This window comes from Euleptes europaea, chromosome 9 (genome assembly GCF_029931775.1).
Source record: "Euleptes europaea isolate rEulEur1 chromosome 9, rEulEur1.hap1, whole genome shotgun sequence".
NCBI classification, from domain to species: domain Eukaryota; kingdom Metazoa; phylum Chordata; class Lepidosauria; order Squamata; family Sphaerodactylidae; genus Euleptes; species Euleptes europaea.
The window spans coordinates 67,084,370-67,110,954 of NC_079320.1; the positions used below are offsets into that span (position 1 = coordinate 67,084,370).

Sequence of the window (26,585 nt, forward strand, 5' to 3'; positions counted from 1 at the left end):
CTTTCTAACTTGCTTGACTATATGGGAGTGAAAATGAATGTCTCAATTGACTTGGGGTGGGTTAGGGTTGCCAGGTTCCTCTTTTCCTCTGGCAGGAGACTTTCGTGTTAAAGCGTGTGCGTGTGCACGCGCGCACGCGTGCCAATGCACACTCGGCACTTCCGGTTTAGAACCGGGCGTTCCGCCTCGCGAGGGGCCTTTACCTCTTAGTTTGAGTGGTAAAGCTGCCCTTTACCACTCAAACTAAGAGGTATAAGGCCCCTCGCGAGGCGGAACATCCGGTTCTAAACCGGAAGTGCTGCGCACACGTTTGCCCGCCGACCCTCAGGTGGTCAGCAAGCAGAGGGGGCAATTGCCAGGGGTTTGCCCACCACCAGCGGGCACCTGGCAACCCTAGGGTGGGTGGGATCTGTACGAGAGAGGCCTTCATTAGCAGGCCGCGGCTTACAAACTGCCCTACCAACTCTGCAGCAAACCAACAGGTGAAAGAGCGAGGGAGGCCTGTTTCTCATAGCTTCTGGGAAAGCCTTTTGCAAAGCTGGTGGGGATGCGGAATCTGGAAGGCAGCTGCAAGGGCGCTCTTGAAGGGATGGTGGCTTTGACAGACACTGTTTGTCATGAGGATGCAGAATTCAGCAACCTCCTGAATGTGCGCCCCCCACCCCAAACATAAGCTGACACAAACAAGCTTTCGCGCCTCACACTGGCCTCTTTCATTCGCCTAAGACAAAGGACTGACTATAGAATCCATTCTTTGTTTTCCTCAGTCACCTGCTAGGCTTCTCTCTCTGTTTCCTCTGCACTGGAGCTACAACTGCAAACAGAGACGTGTTGTTAGAAAGGCTTCTTCACCAAAAGTGGGCTTTATGTCTGAATCGATAATTTAATCCATGATTACTGGGCGTTGTCTTCACCCTCCCCTCGTTTTTACTTCTGGGGAAACGTGACAAGCCTGACACCTTTTCATAGTGTTTATTGTATAACGTAGCACATTGTTCAATAAAATGAATTCATCTTAAGTGCTGGATTCCCTGCTGTTACTTCGTTGGGGACAGACAATCGTTTGTTCAGAGATTTGAGGGTGATAAGATACAACAGTCGTCGCTTTCCCCTCCTCTCCTACTAATTTTTTAAGGTCAAAAATATTTTGCAGATCTCAGTGTTTCAAAACCCTGCAAATCCCATTTGCTTGTAATAGCAGCGGGAGAAAAAAATGGCTGCCATTCCTCCTTCATTTATTTATGTATTTTTTGTTTGTTTGTTAGATTTATATATCCCGCCCTCCCCAGGTGAAGCCAGGCTCAGGGCGGGTAACAACATTTAAAAGCAGCCCACAGGCATAACAGTAATTCATTCCATTGAAACAATAAAACAATCATAAATTATACTAAAACAACAGATGGCGCAATAAAAGTAGTTTCCGCTGAAAAGTTTTGCAGCCTGATATTCCCCCATAACTTACAACAAAAATTCACATTAAAATGGTGGAGGGAGGTAGGGAGGCCAGGATAGATGATATCCGCGGCTGCCCTCAATTGTAGGCCTGGTGGAACAGCTCTGTCTTACAAGCTCTGAGGAACTATTATCTGTCTCCAGTCTTGGCAACCATTTGTTTTAACCTAATTAAACAATCCAATTTTCTAGAATCATACAGTTGGAAGGGACCACTAGGGTCATCTAGTCTAACCCCCTGAACAATGCAGGAAATTCACAACTACCTCCCCAATGACCCCTACTCCATACCCAAAAGATGGCCAAGATGCCCTCCCTCTCATGATCTGCCTAAGGTCATAGAATCAGCATTGCTGACAGATGGCCATCTAGCCTCTGCTTAAAAACCTCCAGGGAAGGAGAGCTTACCACCTCCCGAGGAAGCCTGTTCCACTGAGGAACCGCTCTGTTAGAAAATTCATCCTAATGTTTAGACAGAAACTGTTTTGATTTAATTTCAGCCTGTTGGTTCTGGTCCAACCTTCTGGGGCTACAGAAAACAACTCGGCCCCATCCTCTATATGACAGCTAAACACAAATTCTTCTTCTTTTCATAATATTATTATCTTTTGCCTCTCTTCCCTTATTCTTAGATGTAAAGGAGCATCCCATTATGGCCTTACCAAGGACCGAAAGCGACGTTCACAGGATGGATCTCCCGATTCTACTGCTGCTTTGACTGTAGCTGCTCTCGGTCCAGAGCTCTCTGCTGCCGCCACTATAGCCTTAATGACAGATGAGCCGGGTTTAATTAATCCAGCCTTCAGCACCACCTCTGAGGACTGCCAGTCGGGACCCAGCTCCTCAGATCTTAACAGAAGCAACCAAACTAGACGTAAGAACCATTAAGGAGCCCCTCAGATTCTGGTGGCCCCTCTTTAAAGAACCACTTTTTAAAATTATTTGCCACAGAAATGTTATACCACTTTTAAGAGAGGGGGAAAATAGGGTGGCCAGGTCCCTCTTTGCCACCGGCGGGAGATTTTTGGGGTGGAGCCTGAGGAGGGCGGGGTTTGGGGAGGGTCTTCAGTGCCATAGAGTCCAATGGCCAAAGCGGCCATTTTCTCCAGGGGAACTGATCTCTATCGGCTGGAGATCGGTTGTAATAGCAAGAGATCTCCAGCTACTACCTGGAGGTTGGCAACCCTAGGGGGGAAACTAACTTCTGCGGCCAGTTGCGAACAAAAAAATTAATAATGTGAAAAATGGCTGGTGAAAGGATGAGCAGAAAAATTAGTTATTACAATCTGTGGGGTCTTCAGAGCCTAAATCAGCTTCTTACCTTCACAAGGTATAAAAAGAGAGGAATGTGCATAAATTGTTTTTGAGTGAGAAAAGACTGCTATCAATTATTGTGGTAACAATGAAGGAATGGACAGAAGGAAATGGATATAGAGGAAAACATAACAACTCGCCAGAGCAAACTCTGACACGACTGGAGATTTTGGATTTAGGATAGTGCTACATTTCTGTTGGTGTTGTTTGTGTGAAGAAGTCCAGGAAATGGGCCAATAGACATGTCACTGTAATATTGTATCAGAACGGCAGGACATGAATAATGAGGAGCATGCTTCAAGAAAATCCAAACTCTATGAAAGATATGAAGTGGGATCCAACCAGCTATTCCTCCCAATTGACCACCAAAACGTTATGCTGGGGATCATGGGAACTGCATGGACAAAAGCCATGTGGAATTAAGGTGGCAGCAAAAAAAAGGGGGGGATTGAGCAAGACTGAGTGAAAAAGCTGGCTTGATCCACCAACATCTTCTTACATTTAGTCTTTCCAGTGTTACAAATGTGTACGTTTTGCTATTTTCTGGTTACTTGCTTAATTAGAATTGTCAAACAAGAATTTAATGTCTGAAGCAGCTTTCCGTTTCTGTGCAGTGACAGAGATTAAAAGTATAAACCAGTGTAAAAGCCCACATAATATAATATTAAGTCTGCACAAATAACTTCATAGATAGGGTTGCCAACCTCCAGGTAGTAACTGGAGGTCTCCTGCTATTACAACTGCTCTCCAGCCGATAGAGATCAGTTCACCTGGAGAAAATGGCCACTTTAGCAATTGGATTCCATGGCATTGAAGTCCCTCCCCTCCCCAAACCCTGCCCTCCTCAGTCTCCACCCCAAAAACCTCCCACCGGTGGTGAAGAGGGACCTGGCAACCCTATTCATAGGGTTGGGAGGAGGAGGATGAAAAGTCAACATTATTCATGCATTTAAAGTTCATTTTTGCTTTCCTCCAAATACCCCCTTCCTTCCAATAAAAAGGTAAAGGTAAAGGTCCCTGTGCAAGCGCCGGGTCATTCCTGACCCATGGGGTGACATCACATCCCGACGTTTACTAGGCAGACTTGGTTTACAGGGTGGTTTGCCAGTGCCTTCCCCAGTCATCTTCCCTTTACCCCAGCAAGCTGGGTACTCATTTGACCGGCCTCGGAAGGATGGAAGGCTGAGTCAACCTTGAGCTGGCTACCTGAAACCGACTTCCGTCGGGATTGAACTCAGGTCGTGAGCAGATCTTTTGACTGCAGTACTGCAGCTTACCACTCTGCGCCACGGGGCTCCTTCCAGTACCCCATCAAAATGTTCAACCCCACTTAGTAAATGTTTACATTGCATGGCCCTGCACCCAAGCTTGTGAGCTCCCCACATAACGTCTAGAAGATGTTCCCATTTGCTGTGTGTTATCCTCAGGAGCAGAGGAGTGATTTTCTCTGATCCCGGCAGTTTATTCCTGGGCGTCCCTCATCCCCCGGAACAGCATTTTGGGATGTGGTTTGGGCTGCCACAGAAGGGAGGAAAATTGCCCCCCTTGTGCCTGGGGAAATCAAGGTGGGATCCAAGCCCACACGTAATGGTGGCAAGGGAAAAAGTAGAGAAGAATGATCATCATTCTCGGAATTAGTCCTTCTGGTTCTGTAACCAAAGGCTCCTTCAGGCTGATCCTTTTTTAAAATTCTCTTTGGTGCAGCTCGACATTTCGAACGTTCCACTATAAGAAGCAGGTCCTTTAAGAAAATAAACAGAGCTTTCAGCGTTCTTCGGAGGACAAAAAGCGGGAGTGCTGTTGCTAACCATGCTGAACAGGAACAAGAGAATGTTGAAAGAATGGTTGCCTCAGAGGAAGGTAATAATTTTATCTGCATATGTGTCTGGACTGTTTTCTATGACAATTGAATGAAATGCTTGCAATTCAGTATTTTTAAAACATTTAATTGTTTAGCAGTAATCTATAAAAAGCCACCAAAATTAGAAAATAATTGTTGTGGGGGATTCTTCCAGAACAAAATACTTGAAATGGACACAATACAAAGATGCTCTGTGGCATATATGCCATGGAAGTTAATGCTATATATTTTTTTCACCTCTCTTGCATTGGTCTGTATCATTGGTCTAGGATTTTGGCAAAATCAGTCACTTTGACTTATGCATATTGTATGATAGGTTTAATTTCTTTTTCATTTTGGGTGCTCAGGAAAATACAGGGGATGGACTTTCTTCCACACTCACATTCAGACAAAGAGATATCCGATTTTGTTCATCTGGGTCCAGGGCCTGCCAAGGATTTTGAGTTCCATAGGCTATGGCTCCCATACCTGCTAGGGTTGCCAGCCTCCAGGTAATAGCTGGAGATATCTTGCTATTACAACTGATCTCCAGCCGATAGAAATCAGTTCACTTGAAGAAAATGGCCACTTTGGCAATTGGACTCTTCATGTGAGTTGGTGTGTGTTCTGTCAAGATTTGAGAACTGGATATTGCTAAAATTATATTTCCTACTTCATGCCACCACTAAGGTCAGCTGCAGTTCAGACAGTTTAACTGCCATATTATTTTAACTTTCCTTTTGGTAGCTGTCAGCTTAGCTTCAATTTATGTCTAGACATATGTCCGCCAACAATAAACATTTAGTCAAGAGTGTGATTTTAAAAGGTCTAGGTTTGTCCCTCTATCAAAGCCTACGAAGAGAAACAGAGAAGGGAGAGGCCACCAGGGAACAAATAACAGTTGAAAGTTTCTTGAGCTACCACAAACATAATTGTTGCTGTACAGTAGCCTAGGACTCTAATAATATATTGGAGATGGATGAACCAAAATTTTACTGTTTGACAAATGCTGGTTACATTGGTCAGGAAGACTGTCAGTGAGATGTGCTGAAATATGGTTGCCTACCACAGCAGTCAATCTGCTACACTGCAACCCCTCCTACACTGAAAGGTGAGAGAGGTTTTGGTTTTGAGCTGATCTAGACAACCACCTTTGTAGCTTGGGGAGTATGTGAGGGCAGCATCAGGAAACATCGGGTTTAAAACATGCTTGTACATCACATGATGAGAAGACAAGAGTCAATGGAAAAGACAACGATGCTAGGAAAAGTTGAAGGCAGCAGGAAAAGAGGAAGATCCAATGAGAGATGGATTGACTCTATAAAGGAAGGAATGGTCCTCAGTTTGCAAGACCTGAGCAAGGCTGTTAAAAATAGGATATTTTGGAGGACATTGATTCATAGGGTCGCCATGAGTCGGAAGCGACTTGACGGCATTTAACACACACACATTGCATGAAACCATAGATAAGTTTAACTGTGGTTAATAAGCCAACTTCAAGCCAGGGTTTTGAAGTACCCTACCTAACTGTTGTTAGTGGAATGATACATATTTGAATGATGATACTAACTGTGGTTAGCTCAATTAAACATGGTTTTATGTGACATGTTTTTCACAGTGTATCCTTGATAAGTTAGGGTGGAATGAGCAATCAGTGAAATACACATTTCTGATGGATGTATATTGCCGAGAGGAATTATACTTTCAGTGATAGGCACATTTTGGCAATGCTATGCCTCCTTACCCTCTAGCTAATACCAGTTAATGAATATCTGTATAATCATTCATGATTTATAACAGTTTGGTGAAAGGATTTGCCACAGGCATCAAATTTACAACTCATGTATAAAAATGTTGTTTCAGAAACTGGACTGAATTTTCTTTTTAACCAACGTTACTCAAATTAGCCTTTTCCAATGGAATAAGAACATGAATTCCCAAACACTACCAACCTAAGCAGAGTTACCCTCTAAACTCATTGGCTTCAGTGGATTTAGAATAGTTCTGTTTTCAATGGCACTGTAAGCCTGGCTTCTAGGTACAGAGCAGGCTGAAGTAAGTATTTGGCACAGCCATGCGTAAAAGACATCCCTATGTGGTTTCTTTGCCACATTAAGGATAAACATTTCCTATATCACATTATCCTGGTCCTCTGGCATTTCTTGCATGGATTTGGAAATGTTTAGTTTTGGTGGAAGGGGTCAGAAGGTGATCCAGAGAAAGATAAGTAAAAACTCTAGCTCCATTCATGGACTGGACATAGGATAAACACCACAATTATTTCTTAATAGCAATTGTGAAAATGTTAATATCTTTTAAAAAAACGTTTGCTGTAGGTTTCATGCCATTGAGCCCAGTGGGGATGAATTAACTGGTCAAAAATGGTAAATGAAATAGAATATATATATATATAAATATATATAGTTTATGCTAGAGATTGGTCAGTATCTGGACCAAGCAAGGCTGGGAAGACAGCATTGATTTTCAGTAACAGTTTGTAGCCCAAATAAGGCAAAGCCCTGTTAGCAGTAATCTCAGCGGAGCAGACAGACGACTTGGTGATAATCAGAGCATAAATAGCGAGATAACCAAGAAATCGGGTAGGATTTCCACTGTTTAAGATAAGTCATTGATTTAGTTTGCCTTCGCAAAGAAGAAAAGGGAGCAGAGAAAAGGGAAATATGATTACTGATCCAGCTAAATAGGATCTTACTCAAATTCATGGAGCTATTTTTGACTTGGTTGCAATCATTTCTAAGCAGTGCTACCCAAACTGCTTTTGAAAAGATTAAATATACACTAGAGAAAAATTTAAACATGAAAGGAATTAAATATAGCGAAATCCTCCTGAAGGAATCTACCAAAGAATATATATAGTAAATATGGGAAGGGGAAGGGAAAATCCCCATCCCTCCCCCACTGGCCTTTGCTTTGTCCCTCTTGCTTTGGCTTTGCGTGCCTGTCTTCTCTTTGCTCCATCTCTGCTTCTTTCTACCCCGCCCCCGAAGTTCTTTCCACCAGTCATCCGTCCTCCTGATCTTACTCACTGTCCCCTTACCTAGCAGTCTGTCATATCCCCAAACAATTGTTCTTAGCTCCCAAAATGTTTGTAAAAGTTTTCCTGTTTTTCTGCAAACCTGTGCCGATGCCCCCACCCCCATGAGGGAGGCATACTTGGCTGTTATATAACATGCTTTCCTATGAACGTTAATGGTTGAAAATCCGTAGACAAACACGGCAGCAAAATTCCATGCATAGGCAGATACGTGAGTTATCAGATGATGTCAATAGAGACTAAATTAGCACTTATATGTAATTTTTAGGCTTGGGTTTTCTGTTAGCTGCTGTTTTTTTGTTTTTTTTACTCCTGCTGAGCAAGCAGGCAGAAATTAAGAAGATGTTCCAGCCATGCTTTATTACTCAGAGTCATTAACAGTCATCAGTTTTACTTTTTCCAAGCTAATCATTGAAGTAAAAGCTATTTATGTTATGAAGTGTCAGACTTGACGCTGGAATCCAGACCTTCATGTCCCTAGGTTACTGAAGTTCTTGTCCACATTCTTCAGGATGCAGAGAATTAGATTTTTTGGGGACATGAATGACATTTTATTATTATTATTGACAGATCCAGTGTGCCCCACACCAATCCTCGTGCACAAAACACAAAAGTACGCAGAAAAATCACGCAGCAGAATCAGCAAAAGCAAGACAGAAAATATATTTCTTTCTAGGTTCAGCAGTTCATCTATATGTAAGACGTGGAAGTTTAAGGGGGCAAAGAAAGGTATGCAATCCTTATGGTTTTCCTAGTCTGGAAAACTTTATGCAACAGAGTGAAAAGAAAAATAATTTTTTAAAGTATTTGAAAGGTAGGATTGTCTTGAATGGCCTTTAGAACATTGCAAGCTTTTTGTACGAGGCAGGAAACGGGGATAATTGGCCTGATTGGCCCTGTCAATATATTTTTTTGTAACCAGCCTATCAAAATGACAACACTGGAGTTAATAAACCAATAGTGGTTCCAAGTTTAACTGATCGTGGAAATACTTTCTGGGGGGACATGCCCAGTATAGACCTAAAATGTAAAGTGTTATTGTGACTAAGTTGTGCTTGCAGATGCAGATCAGAGAGGTACATTTACCGAGTTTGCTTGCAGCTTTCTTCAGAATATGCAATAGTGTAGCAAGCCCAGGTTTGCTGGCATGAAGTGTGTGAAGGCTCTGAATGGCAAGTAATGCAAATGATAAGCCTGACTGTTTATTGTAAATAATGGCAGTGAGAGTGTTTGTTCTCTTTACTGCAGCTGGTATTGTTTTTCTGTATTACAACTGTAGCCTAATTTTCCTCATTTTGGTAAGGGATCGAACAGAATGAGGTAAAGCTTCTTGTCCAAACTGTGGAACTGTGGCAAGAAAAGTTGGCCTTGAAAACATGGCAGGACTTCTAGAAGACCAAGAATTCACTGGATGAAAAATGGCCTTGAGATAAATTGGTGGCTGGTCTTGGCTAGGGTTGCCAGGTCCCTCTTTGCAACTGGCAGGATGGTTTGGGGGCAGAGCCTGAGGAGGGTGTGGTTTGGGGAGGGACTTCAATGCCAGAGTCCCAAATGGCCAAAGCGGCCACTTTCTCCAGGTGAACTGATCTCTATCGGCTGGAGATCAGATGTAATAGCAGGAGATCTCCAGCTAGTACCTGGAGGCTGGCAACCGTAGTCATGACTCACTGCTGAGTCATGCTCCAACCTAAAGTGGGCTGAATGAATGGCACCACTGATCCTTTTTCACGTGCATGTGAGCATGCGAGTGAAGTTTCTAGAGAGGAAGAGAGAAGATGAGGGAGAGAAGGAAAGTGTGGGGAAAGAGAAGGAGAAAGATGGAGAAAAGCAGAAAGAGATGACAGGAATGTCAGAACTCCAAGACTTACGTAAGGTAAAAGAGGTTGCAGATGGGATTTAAAGATAGGGGCCCGTGTCTGAAAATGTATGTTCCAGTGGGTAAAATGGGTAAAATGTGGGTATGTTCCAGTGGGTAAAATGGCAATGAATTTAAGCAAGCAAGTAAAGAATTCTCTCCATCGTATTATAGTACAAATGTATAACACAGTTGTTAGCAGATAAATGTTGATGTGATGTGAAAATAGTTTTGGTAACAAATGTCATGGGTTTTTGCTTCCAGTGGGTACCTTTTCAGACATAAAGGCACAGAGAATTATTGTAAGTTTACAAGTAGATGTAGCCTCCAGGTAGGGACTGGAGATCACTGGGAATTACAACTGATCTCCACTCTACACAGATAACTTATTTTATTATTTATTTACTTATTTTAAACATTTATTTCCTGTCTGCTGGAGAAAATGGCTGCTTTGGAAGGTGGATTGTATGGCATTATATCCTACTGGGGTCCCTCCCCTCCCTAAAGCTCGCCCTAGGGTTAACAACGGATCTCCAGCCAATAGAAATCAGTTCACCTGGGGAAAATGGCTGCTTTGGCAATTGGACTCTATGGCACTGAAGTCCGTCCCCTCCCCAAACCCCGCCCTCCTCAGGCGCCACCCTCAAAACCTCCCACTGGTGGCAAAGAGGGACCTGGCAACACTCACTCACCCTCCCAGGCTCCACCCTCAAATCTCCAGGTATTTCTGAACCCGGAGGTGGCAATCCTAGGTGTAGGCTGAGGCTGTACATTTCTTTTCATTTCCAGAAAGTGGCTTTGCTCAACATGCAGTTTCAGAAATCATTTTTATGAAACTAGGATGTTTTGAATTATGAAACTTGGACTAGACTTTGAAGTCTCTGTGAAAATATTCAAAATGATTTTTCTTCCCCAAAAGTGGGAGCCATACGTGAAGAACTGCTGGGCTTCATGTAAGTGCATCTTCTAAGAAATTTTGAGGACACAAATAAAAGGTAGTTGTTTGCCTGTAAACTTAGTAGCCACCTTGTGAATAGTAATACCAAGAGGTAGAATGTAAAGAATGTAAAGAAAATAAACTGTTGGATTAGAAACATTCTTATAAGGACTGGTGACATGCAAGAGTAATGAAATGTGAGCTGATGGACAGAAGATACCCTTCAGGGATTTCTGCCCATCCTTGATATATGGACTAATAAATTCAGTGAGTTATGGTGCCCTGCATTCTTTCATAAGCCCTCAGTCTTTGTACCTTCGATTTACTCCCGACTGTGCAACAAAACTAGGATGAATGACACAGTTCAAGGGGCAGCCGTCATTCCAGAAGCTATATAAAAGTCTGGGCTCTTGGGCTGCTTACAGTGCGGACTGAGCTGCAGAAAATCTCAAAATGTCCCTCTTGTGTTCTCTGTAGGCTTGCCAACCGACAAGCTGGAGATCTCCTGCTATTTCAACTGATCTCCAGCTGACAGAGATCAGTTCACCTGGAGAAAATGGCCACTTTGGCAATAGGACTCTATTGCATGGAAGTCCCTCCGCAAACCCTGCCCTCCACAGGCTCCGCCCCAAAAACCTCCCTCCTGTGGCAAAGAGGGACCTGGCAACCCTATTCCCCTCCCCAAACCCTGCCCTCCACATAGAGTTGCCAGGTCCTTCTTTGCCACCTGCGGGAGGTTTTTGGGGAGGTGCCTGAGGGGGGTGGTTGGGGAAGGGAGGGACATTATGCCTTAGAGTCCAATTGCCAAAGCAGCCATTTTCTCCAGGTGAACTAATCTCTATCGGCTGGAAATCAGTTGTAATAGCAGGAGTACTTCTGCTATTACCTGGAGGTACCCAATCATCTTTTGAAGAAAAAAGAAAATCTTGCAACACAAGGAACAAGGAAACAAAGATTTTTCTGTTGACTTTATTTTCATGGACTTTATTTGGACATACTTATTAACCTACATTATACTTGTGCCTTGCTGCACTATGATATAAATAGTGTAACCCAGGGGTCTGCAAACTGCGGCTCCCGAGCCGCATGCGGCTCTTTGGCCCGTTGAGTGCGGCTCTCCGAACTTGGTCTCGCGCCGGCAGCCGGGCTGCGGCGCCAGCACGCCTGAGAGAGAGAGAGAGAGAGAGAAAGAGAGAGAGAGCAAGAGCAGGCGAGCGGGCGCACTGTCTCTCCCCCTCCCCCGTGGAGAATGGCCGGGTTCCCCTTTCCCTTGCCCTCAATGGTTGGAAGGCTAAAGCCTCCCCTCCCTTCTAGCCGCGCGATTGCTGGGTGGGCAGCTTGGCGGTTCCTGCCCCCCCCCGCCCGCCTATCAGCTGTTGGGCAGGGCGGGCTTCCTTTGGTAGACCTGGCCTCCGGCTGAGTCCCATTGGGAGGCCATGTCTACCCACTGGCTTTCTTGGCGGTAGACCTGGACTCCGAGGAGGGGGAAAAGTCCCCCTTCAGAGGCCAGGTCTACCAATTGGCTTCTATGGGCCTCCGGAGGCCAGGTCTACTGCCAAGAAAGCCAATGGGTAGACCTGGCCTCCCAATGGGACTCAGCCGGAGGCCAGGTCTACCAATAGGCTTTTATGGCGGTAGACCAGGCCTCCAGACGAGGACTCCGGATGGGGAGGGGGAAATGGCAGGGACTTACAATGTAATTTTTATCAATAAATAAGATCACTATTAAGTATGATATCAAGTTTTATTCAGTGTACCTATAGTTTAATTAAGACTTAAAACTTTAATTAATGTTTATTAAGTTAATAAACAGTGTACCTACCTATATAGTTTAAGTTTAAGAAATTTGGCTCTCAAAAGAAATCTCAATCGTTGTACTGTTGATATTTGGCTCTTTTGACTAATGAGTTTGCCGACCCCTGGTGTAACCTAACAGTAGATGATAATTGGGTTTCTATACATAGTATGTTGTAATACAAATATTAATTAATGTGATAATACAGAGATTGATTGTGTTAACATTGGCCTACAACTGTGTTTTTTGACTACTACTCATAATTACAGTTGAGTTTACTATATTGAATATTACCTGGAGGTTGGCAACCCTACCTCCTCAGTCCCTGCCCCAAACATCTCCAGGTATTTTCCAACCTGGAGCTGGCAACCCTACTTCTCTGCAGTGTTTCAGGGGCTTCTCAGGACTGCTCCCAATTTGCATGGGGCATCTCCACCTTGAACAAGCCTCGCTTGCTCCCTCCAGCTCTGAGAATTGGGCAGGCATTTAGTGCAACCATTTCTTCTGATTTCCATCCCCCCCCCTTTCACTATCTGGATTGTCTTCTGACTGTTCTTGCTGGATTGTCTTCTGACTGTTCTTGCTGTGGCTCTGTGTCACCGAGTAAAGAAGAGGCTTTGGCCTGAAAGCAACTGCAGGGATGCACCCTTGATTAATGTTATTTTAGGTTCTCTGAAGCATTCCAACGAAAGCTACTGCACTTTCCTTTGAAAACTATGTCTTCTGCCTAAATCATCTGTGGAGGTCATGGTTGTGCTGTGTAGCGTGGAATTATTAGTCTGACAGAGGAAGTTGCTTTATATAAAAAGAGGTGACAGTCGAAAGGACTGATTTCAAAAAGATGAAGATTAGTGTGCATCATTTGGCTTTAAAAAAAAAAAATCCTTTCAGCGCTGTAAACCATAATCCTTCATCCCTTTTAGCATGTAACGTATCTGCTGTTGAAACCTAGTTGGATCAGCAGTGGAAAAGCTGCACATGTTTTCACTGGGAGTTATTTGGAATTTAGAAATTAAAAAGAATAAAGGCTTCTTCATGTGTTCGTTTCAGTGTTCCCAAGGTTATATCACCTCATCCCAGATGGCGAAATTACCAGCATTAAGATGAGCCGCAGCGATCCCAACGAAAGCCTTGCCATTAGGATTGTGGGAGGGAGCGAAACGCCATTGGTTCACATCATTATACAGCACATCTATCGCGATGGAGTCATTGCCAGAGATGGAAGGTTACTCCCTGGGGACATGATACTGAAGGTATGTCCTTACCCAATTGGATGCAAATGTGAAGGGATTGTAAAAACATAAACTGAGTCAGAGCTTTTTAAAGGCATTCCAGTTTGGTTTGAAGGCATGGAAAAACAACATCTGAGAACATGCAGAAGGGACAGAGGTGATTGAAAGGGGAAAAAAGTACGGCATGTTCCTCTTCCTCCATGCCCACTCTTGTAGTTCCATTTTGTGATCTCAGAGATAAGAGGTTCGTTCCAACAGTAATGCGTAATCTAATTAAAGGCCTCAAGCCTGTGTCTCCTCACAGCGTTGTGAATAGAGGCCATTTATGCACGGGAGGCTTTGCCTTGGGTTTGCCGCTATCTAGATTCTCAAAACTCTGCACGGGGGGCTTATTGTTGAGTTTTGAGGATTTGGATGGGGAAAATATGCATCTAAAGAGTGGCAAATCCAAGGCAAAAAATCTCCCGTGCATAAATGGCCATAGTTGCTTATGTATGAAGGCCCACTTCAGGACCAAACTTTAAACATTACAAATGGCCTGTGATTGCCACTTAGACCTGTTTCTCTTTCCTGCAACTTTTTTAACATAAGCAAAGGCTTGTGATGTGATGTGATGTCCCTCTTGCATAACACTTCGTTTTTACTCGCCATTTGCTGGGGGAGGATACAGGGAGCTTCTTTCAAGGGGTAGTCACATGTCCCTCAGTGTCTTGTTGTCCGTCACACAAACGAGGACGAATAAGCTCTGGCAGATTCCCCTGAAGAGGCCTCTTGGGCAAAACGCGTAAGGAAATTCTATTCTGAGTAATAAGAAATTTTTAGCCTATTTTGCACCATTGGCCTCGACCTTATTTTTATCTACTGTTCAACAGCAGCCACTCTATGAAAGCCGCTGTGGTGTGATTGGAGCTTCAGAGGAGGGTCTGAGAGACCCAGGTTCGAATCCCCATCTTGCTGTAGAAGCTCACTGGGTGACTTTAGGTTAGGTACTTTCAGCCTAACCTACTTCGTAGGGTTGTTGTGAGGATTAAAAAGGAGGAGAGGAGGATAATGTAAGCTGCTTTGGTCCCCACTGTGAAAAAGATAGAAGAAGAAGAATTCACTTCATCTCATGCACAAGAGAATGGTCACCTTAATGGACCACTGAAGATAGAGTAATGAGATACAAAGGAAGACAGGACCCTTTTATTGCTCGGGAACTAGAGCAGAGGTTCCCAGACTGTGCTGCAAGGAAGCATCTCCTAGAGCTCCATGAAGAGATTGGAAAGAAAAATACTACTGTCATTCGGTTTAGCATATAGGTGCTAGATGAAAATTAGTGCTCCATGACGAATTTCTCTCCTGAAAAGTGCCCCATGACTCAAAATCTTTGGGAACCTCTGACCTAGAGGATGCAGTTTGTCATGCTATGGAGAAGACAGTTGCACTTTACACAAGGATTAAAGACTGAAGACAGCTTGCAACACAGGTGCCACAAATAACACAGGCAATGCAAATTTATCGCACATATGGACAGGAGCCAAAAGGTCCGAAGGTGTGCCTGTGCCTTAGAGTTAGGCCTACTTTGTTGTCCTTGTCTCTAGCACAGTACTGCTCCCTGGCTCAACAGACAAGAAGTAAAACTACCCCAGAACTATAGGGCGTTGCTTATGTGGTTCAGTGAATGCTAGAATAGCATCCTCTCATATTTTGGACTCTGCTTGTAGCACATTTGTCCACAAAGTTGGCCAGCACTGGAACCCATCTAGTTACCATAGCCGAAGCATTGATGGTTGGGTCAGGGAAAGGGAATGACACCAGCGCTGCTGCAAATTCTGTTTGTCCAGATGGAATAACTATTACTATTTTGTAATGAGAAAGTAGGAGCCTCGTGGCACAGAGTGGTAAGCTGCAGTACTGCAGTCCAAGCTCTGCTCACGACCTGAGTTCGATCCTGACGGAAGTTGGTTTCAGGTAGCCGGCTCAAGGTTGACTCAGCCTCCCATCCTTCTGAGGTCGGTAAAATGAGTACCCAGCTTGCTGGGAGTAAAGGGAAGATGACTGGGGAAGGCACTGGCAAACCACCCCGTAAACAAAGTCTGCCTAGTAAACGTCAGGATGTGACATCACCCCATGGGTCAGGAATGACCTGGTGCTTGCACAGGGGACCTTTACCTTTTAATGAGAAAGTGTGTGTAAAGTGCCATCAAATTAAAGCCGGCTTGACGGCAACCCAGTAGGGTTTTCAAGGCGAGAGACTAACAGAGGTGGTTTGCCATTGCCTTCCGCTGCATAGCGACCCTGGTATTCCTTGGTGGTCTCCCATCCTTGTACTAACCAGGGCCGACCCTGCTTAGCTTCTGAGATCTGATGATGTCAGGCTGGCCTGGGCCATCTAGGTCAGGGCAATGAGAAGGTAGTTGCTACATTCTAAGCTTCAGAGATGGATATAGCCCTGAGTGCAAATCAGAAAGGCGGCAGACATTCTAACATGGGAAACTCCAATTGCATTTCATGGTAGCAGATTCCCTGTTACCCAGCTTACTTTGCAGCATGCTAAATGAAATCCAGCACTGCGTCAAGCAGCACAGCTGATACATATGGACAGCAACCCAGTTCTCATTCCAAGAGAAGACTCAGTTTACTTGCTAGGGAAAGAATGCATCTTCCGCAGGGACTTAAGTTATTGGGTCAACTGCTGTGCTATGAAACTGCATATGTAAGCTAATGTTTGATTTATTTTTCTTAGAGCAAATTACAGCTGTAGAAGCGTTAGCACAGATTGGGTCAAATATCCCATCAAAACAAGCAAAAAATAAAAAAAAAACACCCAACCCAAACAAAACCTTGGTATGAAGTGTTTGGTCAGTAGCCGTTTCAAATATATTTGATTTCCTGAGTATTTAAATCTTGGATCTTCTGCAAGTGAAAATCCCCTTCAGTTCCACTAGCTCTGCTATCTAAATAACAAAACAAAGAAGCGGATCATGATCGGTACTCACGGCTTCCTTTTTAATTTGAAGGCTGGAAAACTGGAGGATTTCATGTTTCCACTGCAATCAAAGCTAGCAGACAAGAAATATCAATTTAACCCCCCCCCCCAAAAAAAAAATGTGGGAGAGAAGAGAGAGGGTTAGCATAGGAATGCCGCTGGCAACTAGAAGCTGGTGGACTCTGGCTAAGTCTGCTAAGATAGGCAAGAGGATATTGGAGGCTAAGGGGGAGCGCTGACAAATTTGAAAAATAGCCCTTATGTCTGGAGATAATGTGCAAGAGAGGAAGAAGAGAGTACACTGCGTGCCGTCCTTGGAAGCTTGAGGGGGAGGATATTTTATAATGAAATCTTGGCCGTATGACAGCGTAACAGGAAGGCATCTGAGGAAATAGGCCACCTGTCTGCCGTGCCAGTTCCAATCAGGCAGCCCCTTTCCCCCATATTGATTTATGGTTCTGCCTTTCAGGTAAACGGTATGGACATCAGAAACGTACCGCACAGTTACGCCTTGTCGGTTCTGAGGCAGCCCTGCCAAGTCCTCCGGCTGACCGTTCTCAGGGAGCAGAGGTACAGGTGTCGGAACAGCGGGCTTCCCCTGGACGTGCCCTGCAACCGGGATGACAGTGCTCACGTTGTCCTGAACAAAAGCAGCCCCGACGAACAGCTGGGCATCAAGCTGGTACGCAAGGCAGACGAAACGGGGGTGTTTGTTTTCAACTTGCTGGAAGGAGGCGTCGCGGCCAGGGATGGACAGCTTCAGGAGAATGACAGGGTTCTAGCGATTAACGGCCATGATCTTCGATACGGAAGTCCGGAGAGCGCGGCCCAGCTTATACAGGTTTGTTGCAACAACTTCCTCATATTTCCTGAGCGTATTTAAGAAATGCCGAGGCTCTTTAGGATAATAACTGCAATGTATTATGTATGCTGAGCGGGTAAATATCCACTCTGTTCTCCCTGAAGGCAAGTTATGTGCATTCCCTAAATACAAACCATTTGCCAACAGTCATGGAAAAACGGAGTCAAATGTATTGAATGCGTCAAAGTGACTGTCAGCCATAAAGTCTATGAAGTATTGTAATACTGGTACTTTTGACTGAATTACTGAGTGCCATGCAAATCACACTTCACTTAGAATCTTGTGGTTAAAAAAGTCTGATTTCTTGGAAATTGCTGGTGGGTTACATGGTTGGAGGACCTGCCGTTTTTTGTTTGTCTTGGATTTTTTTTTTTTTTTTGTCCAGGTACAAAGCTGCATGTTTGTTGCAGATAGCACCACCAGCTTTTGGAAGCAAGCCAATAGCAAATTGGTTTTACAATGGTACTCAAGTGCAGCGTTCCAAAGGGTTATAGACACAGTTAGAAAAGATACTGCTAAGGATCATTTTATGGAGGAAACACTACATGCTGAAGGTTCAGGATCTCAGTATTGTCACATACGTGTTTTGGGAATGTATAGGGTAGTCAACCTCAAGGTGGTGGCTGGAGATCTCCTGGGATTACAACCAATCTCCAGGCAATAGAGATCAGTTCACCTGGAGAAAATGGTCACTTTGGAAGTGGCTTCTGTGGCATTATACCTAGGGTTGCCAGCTCCAAGTTGGGAAATACCTGGAGATTTTGGGGGTGGAGCCTTAGAAGGGCGGGGTTTAAAACGGGGAGGGACTTCAATGCCATAGAGTCCAGCTGCCAAAGCGGCCATTTTCTCCAGGTGAACCGATCTCTGTTGGCTGGAGATCAGTTGTAATAGCGGGAGATCTCCAGCTACCACCTCAATAGAGATCAATTCACCTGGAGAAAATGGCCGCTTTGGCCATTGGACTCTATGGCATTGAAGTTCCTCCCCTCCCCAAACCCCTCCCTCCTCAGGCTCCGCCCCAAAAACCTCCCACAAGTAGCAAAGAGGGACTTGGCAACCCTAGGAAACCGCAAGAAAATGAAATATGTTAATGATTTAATGCCTTGTACTAAGAGTAATTTTGAGACAGCAGTACATCTGTTGGGATAGAAAATTTCTGTCCAGGATGGAATCAGCGATAACTAGCAATGTCAGCAAAGTCATTCGAAATATATTTTTCATTCTGATTTACAAAAACAGTGTTTTTTATCCATGTCTCGACGTGCAGGCTAGTGAGAAGCGCGTCCACTTCACCGTGTCTCGGCAAAGGCAGCAGGCTCCAGATATCTTGCAGGAGGCTGGATGGGATTACAATGGTAGCCATCAACCTTGTCCTGCACAGAGGAATAATCCTAACAAGGTGAGGCCTACCACTGTTTCTCCTCATTATGGCTCCTTCTGTGAAGGGAAAGAAAGAGGAGGTCTGGTATGTTGACTAATACGTTAATGTCTCTTAACTCCAATCTCTGGACAGCATCACAAAAAGAAAGCACATTTTAATGCTGCTGCTTAAACACAGAAACCGTGATTCTCTTTGTTTATATGCTGGGAAGTGCTGCTGTCTTGTGAATGAGCAGTGGGGAATGACAGAGAGAGGGGGGGAGAGAGAGAGGAAGTTGTAAGATAATCACAGAGCCCAAGTTGTTTTTATACAGATGTACACCCAGCATTCTGTTCAACTGCCATGCTTTCCAGCAAAATGTAATACACTTTAATAAGAATTAAGGGGGACTTATCTGCACTTTCTCCATCTGGAGTGAAGCTAGAAAGGCAAGGCTGTTGCTGAGTAGCTTCAGGGATTCCTGCCATCTGGTAGGAGATGAATAGGACTCTATTCCTGTCAATCAGTTTGAGGTTAACTGTTATCAAGAAAGATGCGAGGGCGGTTCCAGGGTCCTGCATCTTCTGCTGGTGTGCAAGGGAGATCACTGCTCTGATTTACTGAGTACATCAAGAGAAAACAGGAGAGGCTATAATTCAACAAGCATTTTATACTCCCTTTCTCTGTGAGTAAATGATGGGCTTTGGCGGCTGACCACTCCAAACTCATCTTGGCCTGTCAAGTCTGATAAACAACGGGTGTCCTCAGGAACCTGAGGGAGTAGACTTGCCTTAGTTTCCCCTACTCGCCTCCCCCATCCAGCAGAAACAACAGTTTCATGGGTATTTGGAAAAGGTTTCTGTTCCTATATCCATGTTTTCTAGCCCTTTAACAACAACACAAACCAGGGATGGAACTGGGTCTTCCAGACACAGCCTGGTCCTGACTCTGGCTCTTATTTTCAGTGCTGCATCAGGATAGGAGCTTGAGTGTTGTAAGGAAGCAGCAACAGAGAGCCCCCCCACTCTATTTTCCTTCCCCTCAGCTGATTGAATAGTCTGGCATATGTTTTCCAGGGTAAAGGCTGTGGTTGATGTTTTCCTTTCAGTTGTCAATGGGTACTGGAGATCTCTAAAGTGTCAGCCTTTGCTGCTGCTATCACTCCCAGAGCCACCCTTTTTTACTCTCCTAAAGGATCTTATGTGAATGTTCTGAAAATATAACTTGAATTTAGGGTTGCCAACCTCCAGGTGGTGTCTGGAGATCTCCTGCTATTACAACCAATCTCCAGGTGATAGAGATCAGTTCCCCTGCAGAAAATGTCTGCTTTGGCCATTGAACTCTATGGCATTGAAGTCCCTTCCCTCTCCAAACCCCGCCCTCCTCAGGCTCCACCCTCAAAATCTCCAGGTAATTCCCAGCCCAGAGCTGGCAACCGTACTTGAATTGGTACACACACCAAGGTCCTTGGATTAGCAGTAGCTTCATTGCCCTTTTGCATGTAGTAGGAAACAGGCATCTGAACATACCAAACTGTCTTATACTGATCTGGACTTGTTGGTCTGTCTCATCTTGTTTATTCTACTCTCTGGGGTCTTCCGGAAAGGTCTTCATCAGCCTTGCTGCTGATTGAGATTCCTTAACTGGAGATGCTGGGAACTGAACCTGGTATCTTATTCTCAGAAAGGATGGGTTCTCCCCCTAAGCTGTGGCCCCTTTCCTGTGCCGCTACATAAAATCCTAAATCTAAAGAGAGTAATAGTACAGGAATTATTTTTGTTCTCAAGTAAGCTTTCGCGTCTCCTTATGTACAAGACAAAAGGAAAATATTGACTGGATGGTGACCTCCACTTCTAAGAACAGCAACTGACACATCCAAGCGACCATGTCCCATCTGCATGTAGAGTAGGCACATCTAATTTCCAGAACGTTTTGAAGCCATAAAAAAAAACCTGGGTTTTGTTTTCCTATGGGGAAAGAAACCCTGAAATTTTGGGAAAGATGACAATGTATAATACTGTCGTATAAAACCTAAACTTATTATCCTGCTTTAACAGCATAAAATACATCTGTTATAATCTGTTATAAGCATATAAAAATGTACAATGTGTGGTATTTATGTAATATAGCAAAACTGCAAATATACCCAATACCCAAAACTGCTGCACCTTATGCTACCTTAGCACATGTATCTTAGTTTTTGCTGTCTGAGAAGTAGAATAGAGAAAGTGTATGATTTGGACAAAAACAATCTCATAGAGCTGCAACAGGACAAGCAGTATATATGGGTATCAAGTTAAGCTTTTGAACATTGAAAACAATCAGCTCTTCAATCATAAACATTAAAGGATATTAATTGTGGAGAAAATTAGTCACATATAAATAATAAACATTGTCTGTAAAATATAAATCTCAGGATAGACAGGAATTATTTTCTGACGCTATATAGTTTTGGCCCAACTATTCATTACATTTTCCACCGGTATATCCCTGAGGCACACCACTAGGGTTGCCAACCTCCAGGTGGTAGCTGGAGATCTCCCGCTATTACAACTGATCTCCAGCCGATAGAGATCAGTTCACCTGGAGAAAATTACCACTTTGGCAACTGGACTCTATGGCATTGAAGTCCCTTCCCTCCCCAAACCCCACCCTTTTCAGGCTCTGCCCCCAAAATCTCCAGGTATTTTCCAACCCAGAGCTGGCAACCCTACACACCGCAGATGTTTTCTGGGAGTACCATGTTTCCCAGGCACGCAGGGGCCCAATTTGGATGGAAACCATGGAAGAGGGGGCTTAGACCTTCCCCCTCATGACATTTGGTCCATTGGGGAAACTGATTATAGCCATATCAGTACATGGGCAGCTCACAACACAGCTGTTTCAAATCAGGAAAACAGTAGGAGAGTTCTACGCTCTTGAACTAGATGGCTTTGTTACAATTTAATATTGAATACATGCATTTGAACCTTGCTGTGAATTCCTTCCCCTTCATCTTTACTAAAACCTTGAAATGGGTTCCTTTGAATATCAGTTTAGAAACTGCCCCCCTCGACCTTGCAGTACTTGAATGGCAGCTGAGGCATGTAGGGAGCCCCATACAACAAGGAACTTGTGGGAGAGATTCCTTCAGGTGCTTTCCTGCTAACACCCTTGATTTAATTATTGGGAGAACTCTGTAGCATTTGCAAGTTGGCACTGTCTCCTGGAACCCTAGGAGTTGGAAAGTGCTTGAGATAATTAAAATAAAATAGCCTTTCAGTCAGGTTTGTCCCTCTCTTTGTTCCGTGTGCCAGCAATGACCGCCCAGTGACCACACAATGACTAGCTGATAGCTGCTGCTTGCCCCTATTAGACCTCTTCCGTGGAGGTCACGTTTCAAGAGGAAAGTCCATGCTGCTGTGAGCAACATTAGCTGATCTCTCTTGTTTTCCTTCTTTTTGAGTCAGGTAGAAAGGAAAGCCTCCTGCCATGTGTAACAGCTGATCCCTGGCCCTTTCCTCCCTTGTACTCCGGGACACAGCTTCATCTGTGCTGCATAACTCGGTGTTGTCTTACCTTGTGGTTTCTTTCACCTCTCCATAGCAAGAATGGAGCTGAAGTTTAAAACAGCGATTAGATTTGACTAGCAAGACTAAATGGTCCGTTATGGGCAGACAATATGAGAGCCAGCGTGGTGTAGTGGAGTCTGATCTGGAGAACTGGGTTTGATTCCCCTCTCCTCCACATGAGCAGCAGAGGCTAATCTGGAGAACCAGCTTGGTTTCCCCACTCCTACACACCAAGCCAGCTGGGTGACCTTGGGCAAGTTACAGCTCTGTTAGAGCTCTCTCAGCCCCACCTACCTCACAGGGTGTCTGTTGTGGGAAGGGGAAGGGAAGGCGATTGTAAGCCAGTTTGATTCTTCCTTAAGTGGTAGAGAAAGTCGGCATATAAAAAACAACTCCAACTCCTCCTCCTTCTTGTATGTATGTATGTATAATTGATCTTGGCAATATATAATCCTAATCTACTTTTATATCTTAATTTATCTTTATATATTTATTTGGAGTTCACAACAGAACATAAGAAGAGCTCTGCTGGATCAGACCCAGTGCCTTCCTCCTGTTGCTGCCTGCCCCAGCAGCTGGCATTCAGAAGTAGACTTCCTCCAAACATGGAAACCTTATCCAGACACCAGGCTAATGGTGGTGGAAAGTGACGTCAAGTCACAGCTGATTTATGGTGAACCCATAGGGTTTTCAAGGCAAGAGATGTTTGGAAGTGGTTTGCCATTGCCTGCCTCCACATGGGCTGAGAGTTCTGAGAAACCTGTGACTGGCCCAAGGTCATCCAGCAAGCTTCATGTGGAGGAGTGGGGAATCAAACCCGGTTCTCCAAATTAGAGTCTGCTCCTCTTAACCACTACACCATGCTGGATCTTGCCATTCATATATTCTCCACAAGTCCATCTAGTCCCCTTTTAAAGCTAACTAAACTAGCAGCCTTCACCAAATCCTGGGGCTGTGAGTTGTGCAAGTTAATTTTGCATTGTGTGAAGAAATAAACAGGCCTTTTGCTTCCAACTGAAACTGATCTCAAAAGGTAGGGTTGCCAGGTCCCTCCGCAACTGGCGGGAGATTTTGGGGGCGGAGCCTGAAGAGGGCGGGGTTTGGAGAGGGGAGGGACTTCAATGCCGTAGAGTCCAATTGCCAAAGCGGCCATTTTTCTCCAGGTGATCTGATCTCTATCGGCTGGAGATCAGTTGAATTAGCAGGAGATCTCCTGCTACTACCTGGCAGTTGGCAACCCTATCAAAAGGCCATGCGTAACGTCAGTCTACTTGCTTTTCAGGTTGTGATAAACACAAAAATATTCGATTGCTTGATGAAATCTTACCAGTTCAAAATTACTTCATATATTCCAGTGCCATATGTTTAAAAAATTTTACACTCTCTAGGATGATTTGATTTAAATATTGCCATCCCCTCGTTCTTTTTTTCTTAGAGAGCCAGCTCTCCTCAGCCCTTTCTAGAACACAGATGTAATTGCTGGATCAATACTGCGTTCACGTTTGTAATACCCAGAGCCAAGCATAAGCTCCCGCCGCCGACATCATTTGTTGTTATAAGAATGGTTCAGGCATCCATTTTGGCAGAGGAAACCCATGACATCCTGCCTCCGTGGGGAAAGAGGTTGGCTCTGAAGCCATTGCCAAATGCAAACAATGAATTGTCCAGCATTGAGTGCTGAGGAAGTTGTGAGGCACCCTAACAAACACAGCCTCAGACTTCATTAATGGCAGTTTGGAGCATGTTTTGCATACCGCTCGGCTGAGTGTGATTATACTTCTTCTTTTTTTTAACACTGCCTGTGCAACAAGAGAACGTGAAATTTAACTTCCCGTATCTGATTGTTCTCATGCAACAAGGAAAGGAACCTTAAGGACCTTCTAACAGGCAGGCTGTTTTTCTGTTTACCCCGAGGAAGAATGGGCCTGCTCAGACTCGCAGGCCCTATTCCACTCCTGCCCTCTCCCAGGGATTCTCAACCTCTCCTGGAAGGGGTTGCCTTTTTCTCTATTCGGGTAACCGCTGCCACCACCTGACCATTGTATGACTTGCCCACTGGGGTGGGGGTCAGGATCCCCCCCCCCGTGTCCCTCTCAAACTTTGAGTAGGCTTACCAGATCTCTTCGCTCCACCGCCGGGAGCTCTTCAGCCCGCGCAACCCACACAACTGCCTCCACGTCCCTCCCGGTTTTACCCGGAAGTGACGCGGACGCTCTATCAATCTCTGCCGAAACTCTATGATTTCCATAGAGTTTCGGCAGAGGTTGCTAGAGCGTTTGCGTCACTTCCGGGTAAAACCAAAAGTGACGTGGACGCTTCACGTGGGCGCACGTGCACGCATTGCCCACTGGCCCTCAGGTGGTCGGCAGGCAGCCCGGTGGATTGGTGGGATTTTACCCGCCGCCACCGGGCACTTGGCAACCGTAACCTTGAGGCCTTGCCTCAGTGTCTCCCCCTTACCCCACTTCTGGGCACCACGGGGACAAGATGCTGCCTGGGGTTGCCACTGGAGAAATAGCTGCTTGCCGACTGCCAGCCTCCCTCCTAGCTCCCCCTGCTTTACAATAGCGTGTTCCAAGCTGGTGGAGGTCTATGTGGTACAGAGAAGTATGGTCAGCATTCAAAGTTAAAAAGTATTTATTAAAAGTAAAACATTTCCAAGCATACTTTTAGCACAGCAACAGATTGAGCAAGGGATTCAAAAGAACTGAGAGAAACACAGTTCTTCTGTCCTTCTCTCTATACATGCCCTATCAGTTACTGGAATATAGGACAGGCTCTTAAGCTTAAGATATTGTAAGTCTCTACCCTGTTTCCATTATCTTATCTTCAGCGCCTGGGACCAGCACGTGGTCAAAATGGCTACTTTCTCCAGGCCTCAGATGAGCTCTGTCTTCCCTGAGTGTCCCAACCAAAAGAGAGCTCTCTCCTCCCTCTCAGCAGTTTTAATCCTTTTCTTTCTCCACCCACTGACCAGGTCAACCTGGGTCAAAGACGTTTTTCCTGGAACCTCCAGAAACTTTCTTCCTGGAGCCCCTTCTAGCATTTTTAAAACCTCCAAGTCTCTGATACCTGCTAGGAGAAGGTGGGGGGGCTTGACCCACTTCTTTGGCCAAAAACGCATGGTCCCTTAACCCACTCTATTAACACCCCCGCCCCCCGGTGATTGGTCGTTTCCTGGGGCGGGGAAGGCCCTCATTGGTTAATTTGAAATGACCAATCACCGGGGGCGTGGGGGGCGTGCCAAACTAAACAGGAATTTCACGTCTCCCGCACTTTCTATTTACATGGATCAATTTGCACAGTTTCATCCCTGCTCTTCAAGGTAATGCGTACAGTTTCCCCCCCAGCCTGGGTAAATTTGATCCTGGCTGAAATGGGGAATAAAGTGGGTTAAGGGACCATGCGTTTTTGGCCTTTGTCTCCTGATACTTCCATCTGCATTTCTAAGAAGGTGGCTCAGGTGGTGCCAGGAATTATTTGCCATGCCTCCTACCTCCCTCCTTCCCAAGGGAAAAAAATGGTTAAAAGTTTCCCTGTAAACCTCAAGGGAAAAGAAGCCCATTTCTTCACATACCCAAACTCATCCAACATCAAGTGGTTTTGTAATATCCACTTTCAGGCTGCATCCACACATCGCTGGATATAGCACCACCGCTGCATAATAGAAGTCATTTGCAATGGGATTATCCTGTGTGGACAAGCCAATCCAGTTACAAATTATTTCTACATAGCGACAAGAGCGCAGTATCCCATGATGTATGGATGCATCCAGTCACCATTCTTTAATTTAAACCAGTTGCCATTTCTCCTTTTACCTACAGAAGTACTTCACAGTTCCTTTGTGGCATCCTGTTCAATAGTTGCAGATGGTAATTGTTAATAGATGATGATGAAGACGAAGAGTTGGTTTTTATATGCCGACTTTCTCAACCACTTAAGGAAGAATCAAACCAATTTACAATCACCTTCCCTTCCCCTCCCCACAAAAGATGCCCTGTGAGGTAGGTAGGGCTGAGAGAGCTCTAAGAGAGCTGTGACTACCCCAAGGTCACCAAGCTGGCTTCGTGTGGAGGCAGTGGCGGACCCTACACTTTTGGGGCCCTGAAGCTTGAACTGTTATGGGGGCCCCTTCGCAACCAGCCACAAGAGGGCAACATCCAACAAGGTCCAAAGGGCCTTGCTGCCTTTGCAAGGACCTTGAGGCCGAAATGGTGGAGAACTGGGTGGTGGGGTGGAGTCCTTGAAAATGGGCCATACAGTGATGAAATAAAACCACAGAACTATTAAGCTGTGCACCAACAAAGGATTCGAGGATCCCGCTGCTGTGTTAGCTGTGAATAGATTCTGGAGAGCTCAGT

At 44.8% G+C, this 26,585-nt stretch overlaps 1 protein-coding gene across 2 annotated transcripts in view; it reads left to right on the forward strand.

Annotated features, from left to right (window-relative positions):
• LNX1 (ligand of numb-protein X 1) overlaps nt 1-26,585 on the forward strand; it is an 85,478-nt gene that overhangs the window by 35,514 nt on the left and 23,379 nt on the right. For both annotated transcript variants that reach the window (XM_056855552.1, XM_056855553.1), the window contains exons 2-6: nt 2,085-2,326; nt 4,471-4,626; nt 13,299-13,501; nt 16,921-17,292; nt 18,581-18,712. In XM_056855552.1, the coding sequence (XP_056711530.1) occupies nt 2,085-2,326; nt 4,471-4,626; nt 13,299-13,501; nt 16,921-17,292; nt 18,581-18,712 (1,105 nt within the window). The remainder of the gene's footprint in view (nt 1-2,084; nt 2,327-4,470; nt 4,627-13,298; nt 13,502-16,920; nt 17,293-18,580; nt 18,713-26,585) is intronic.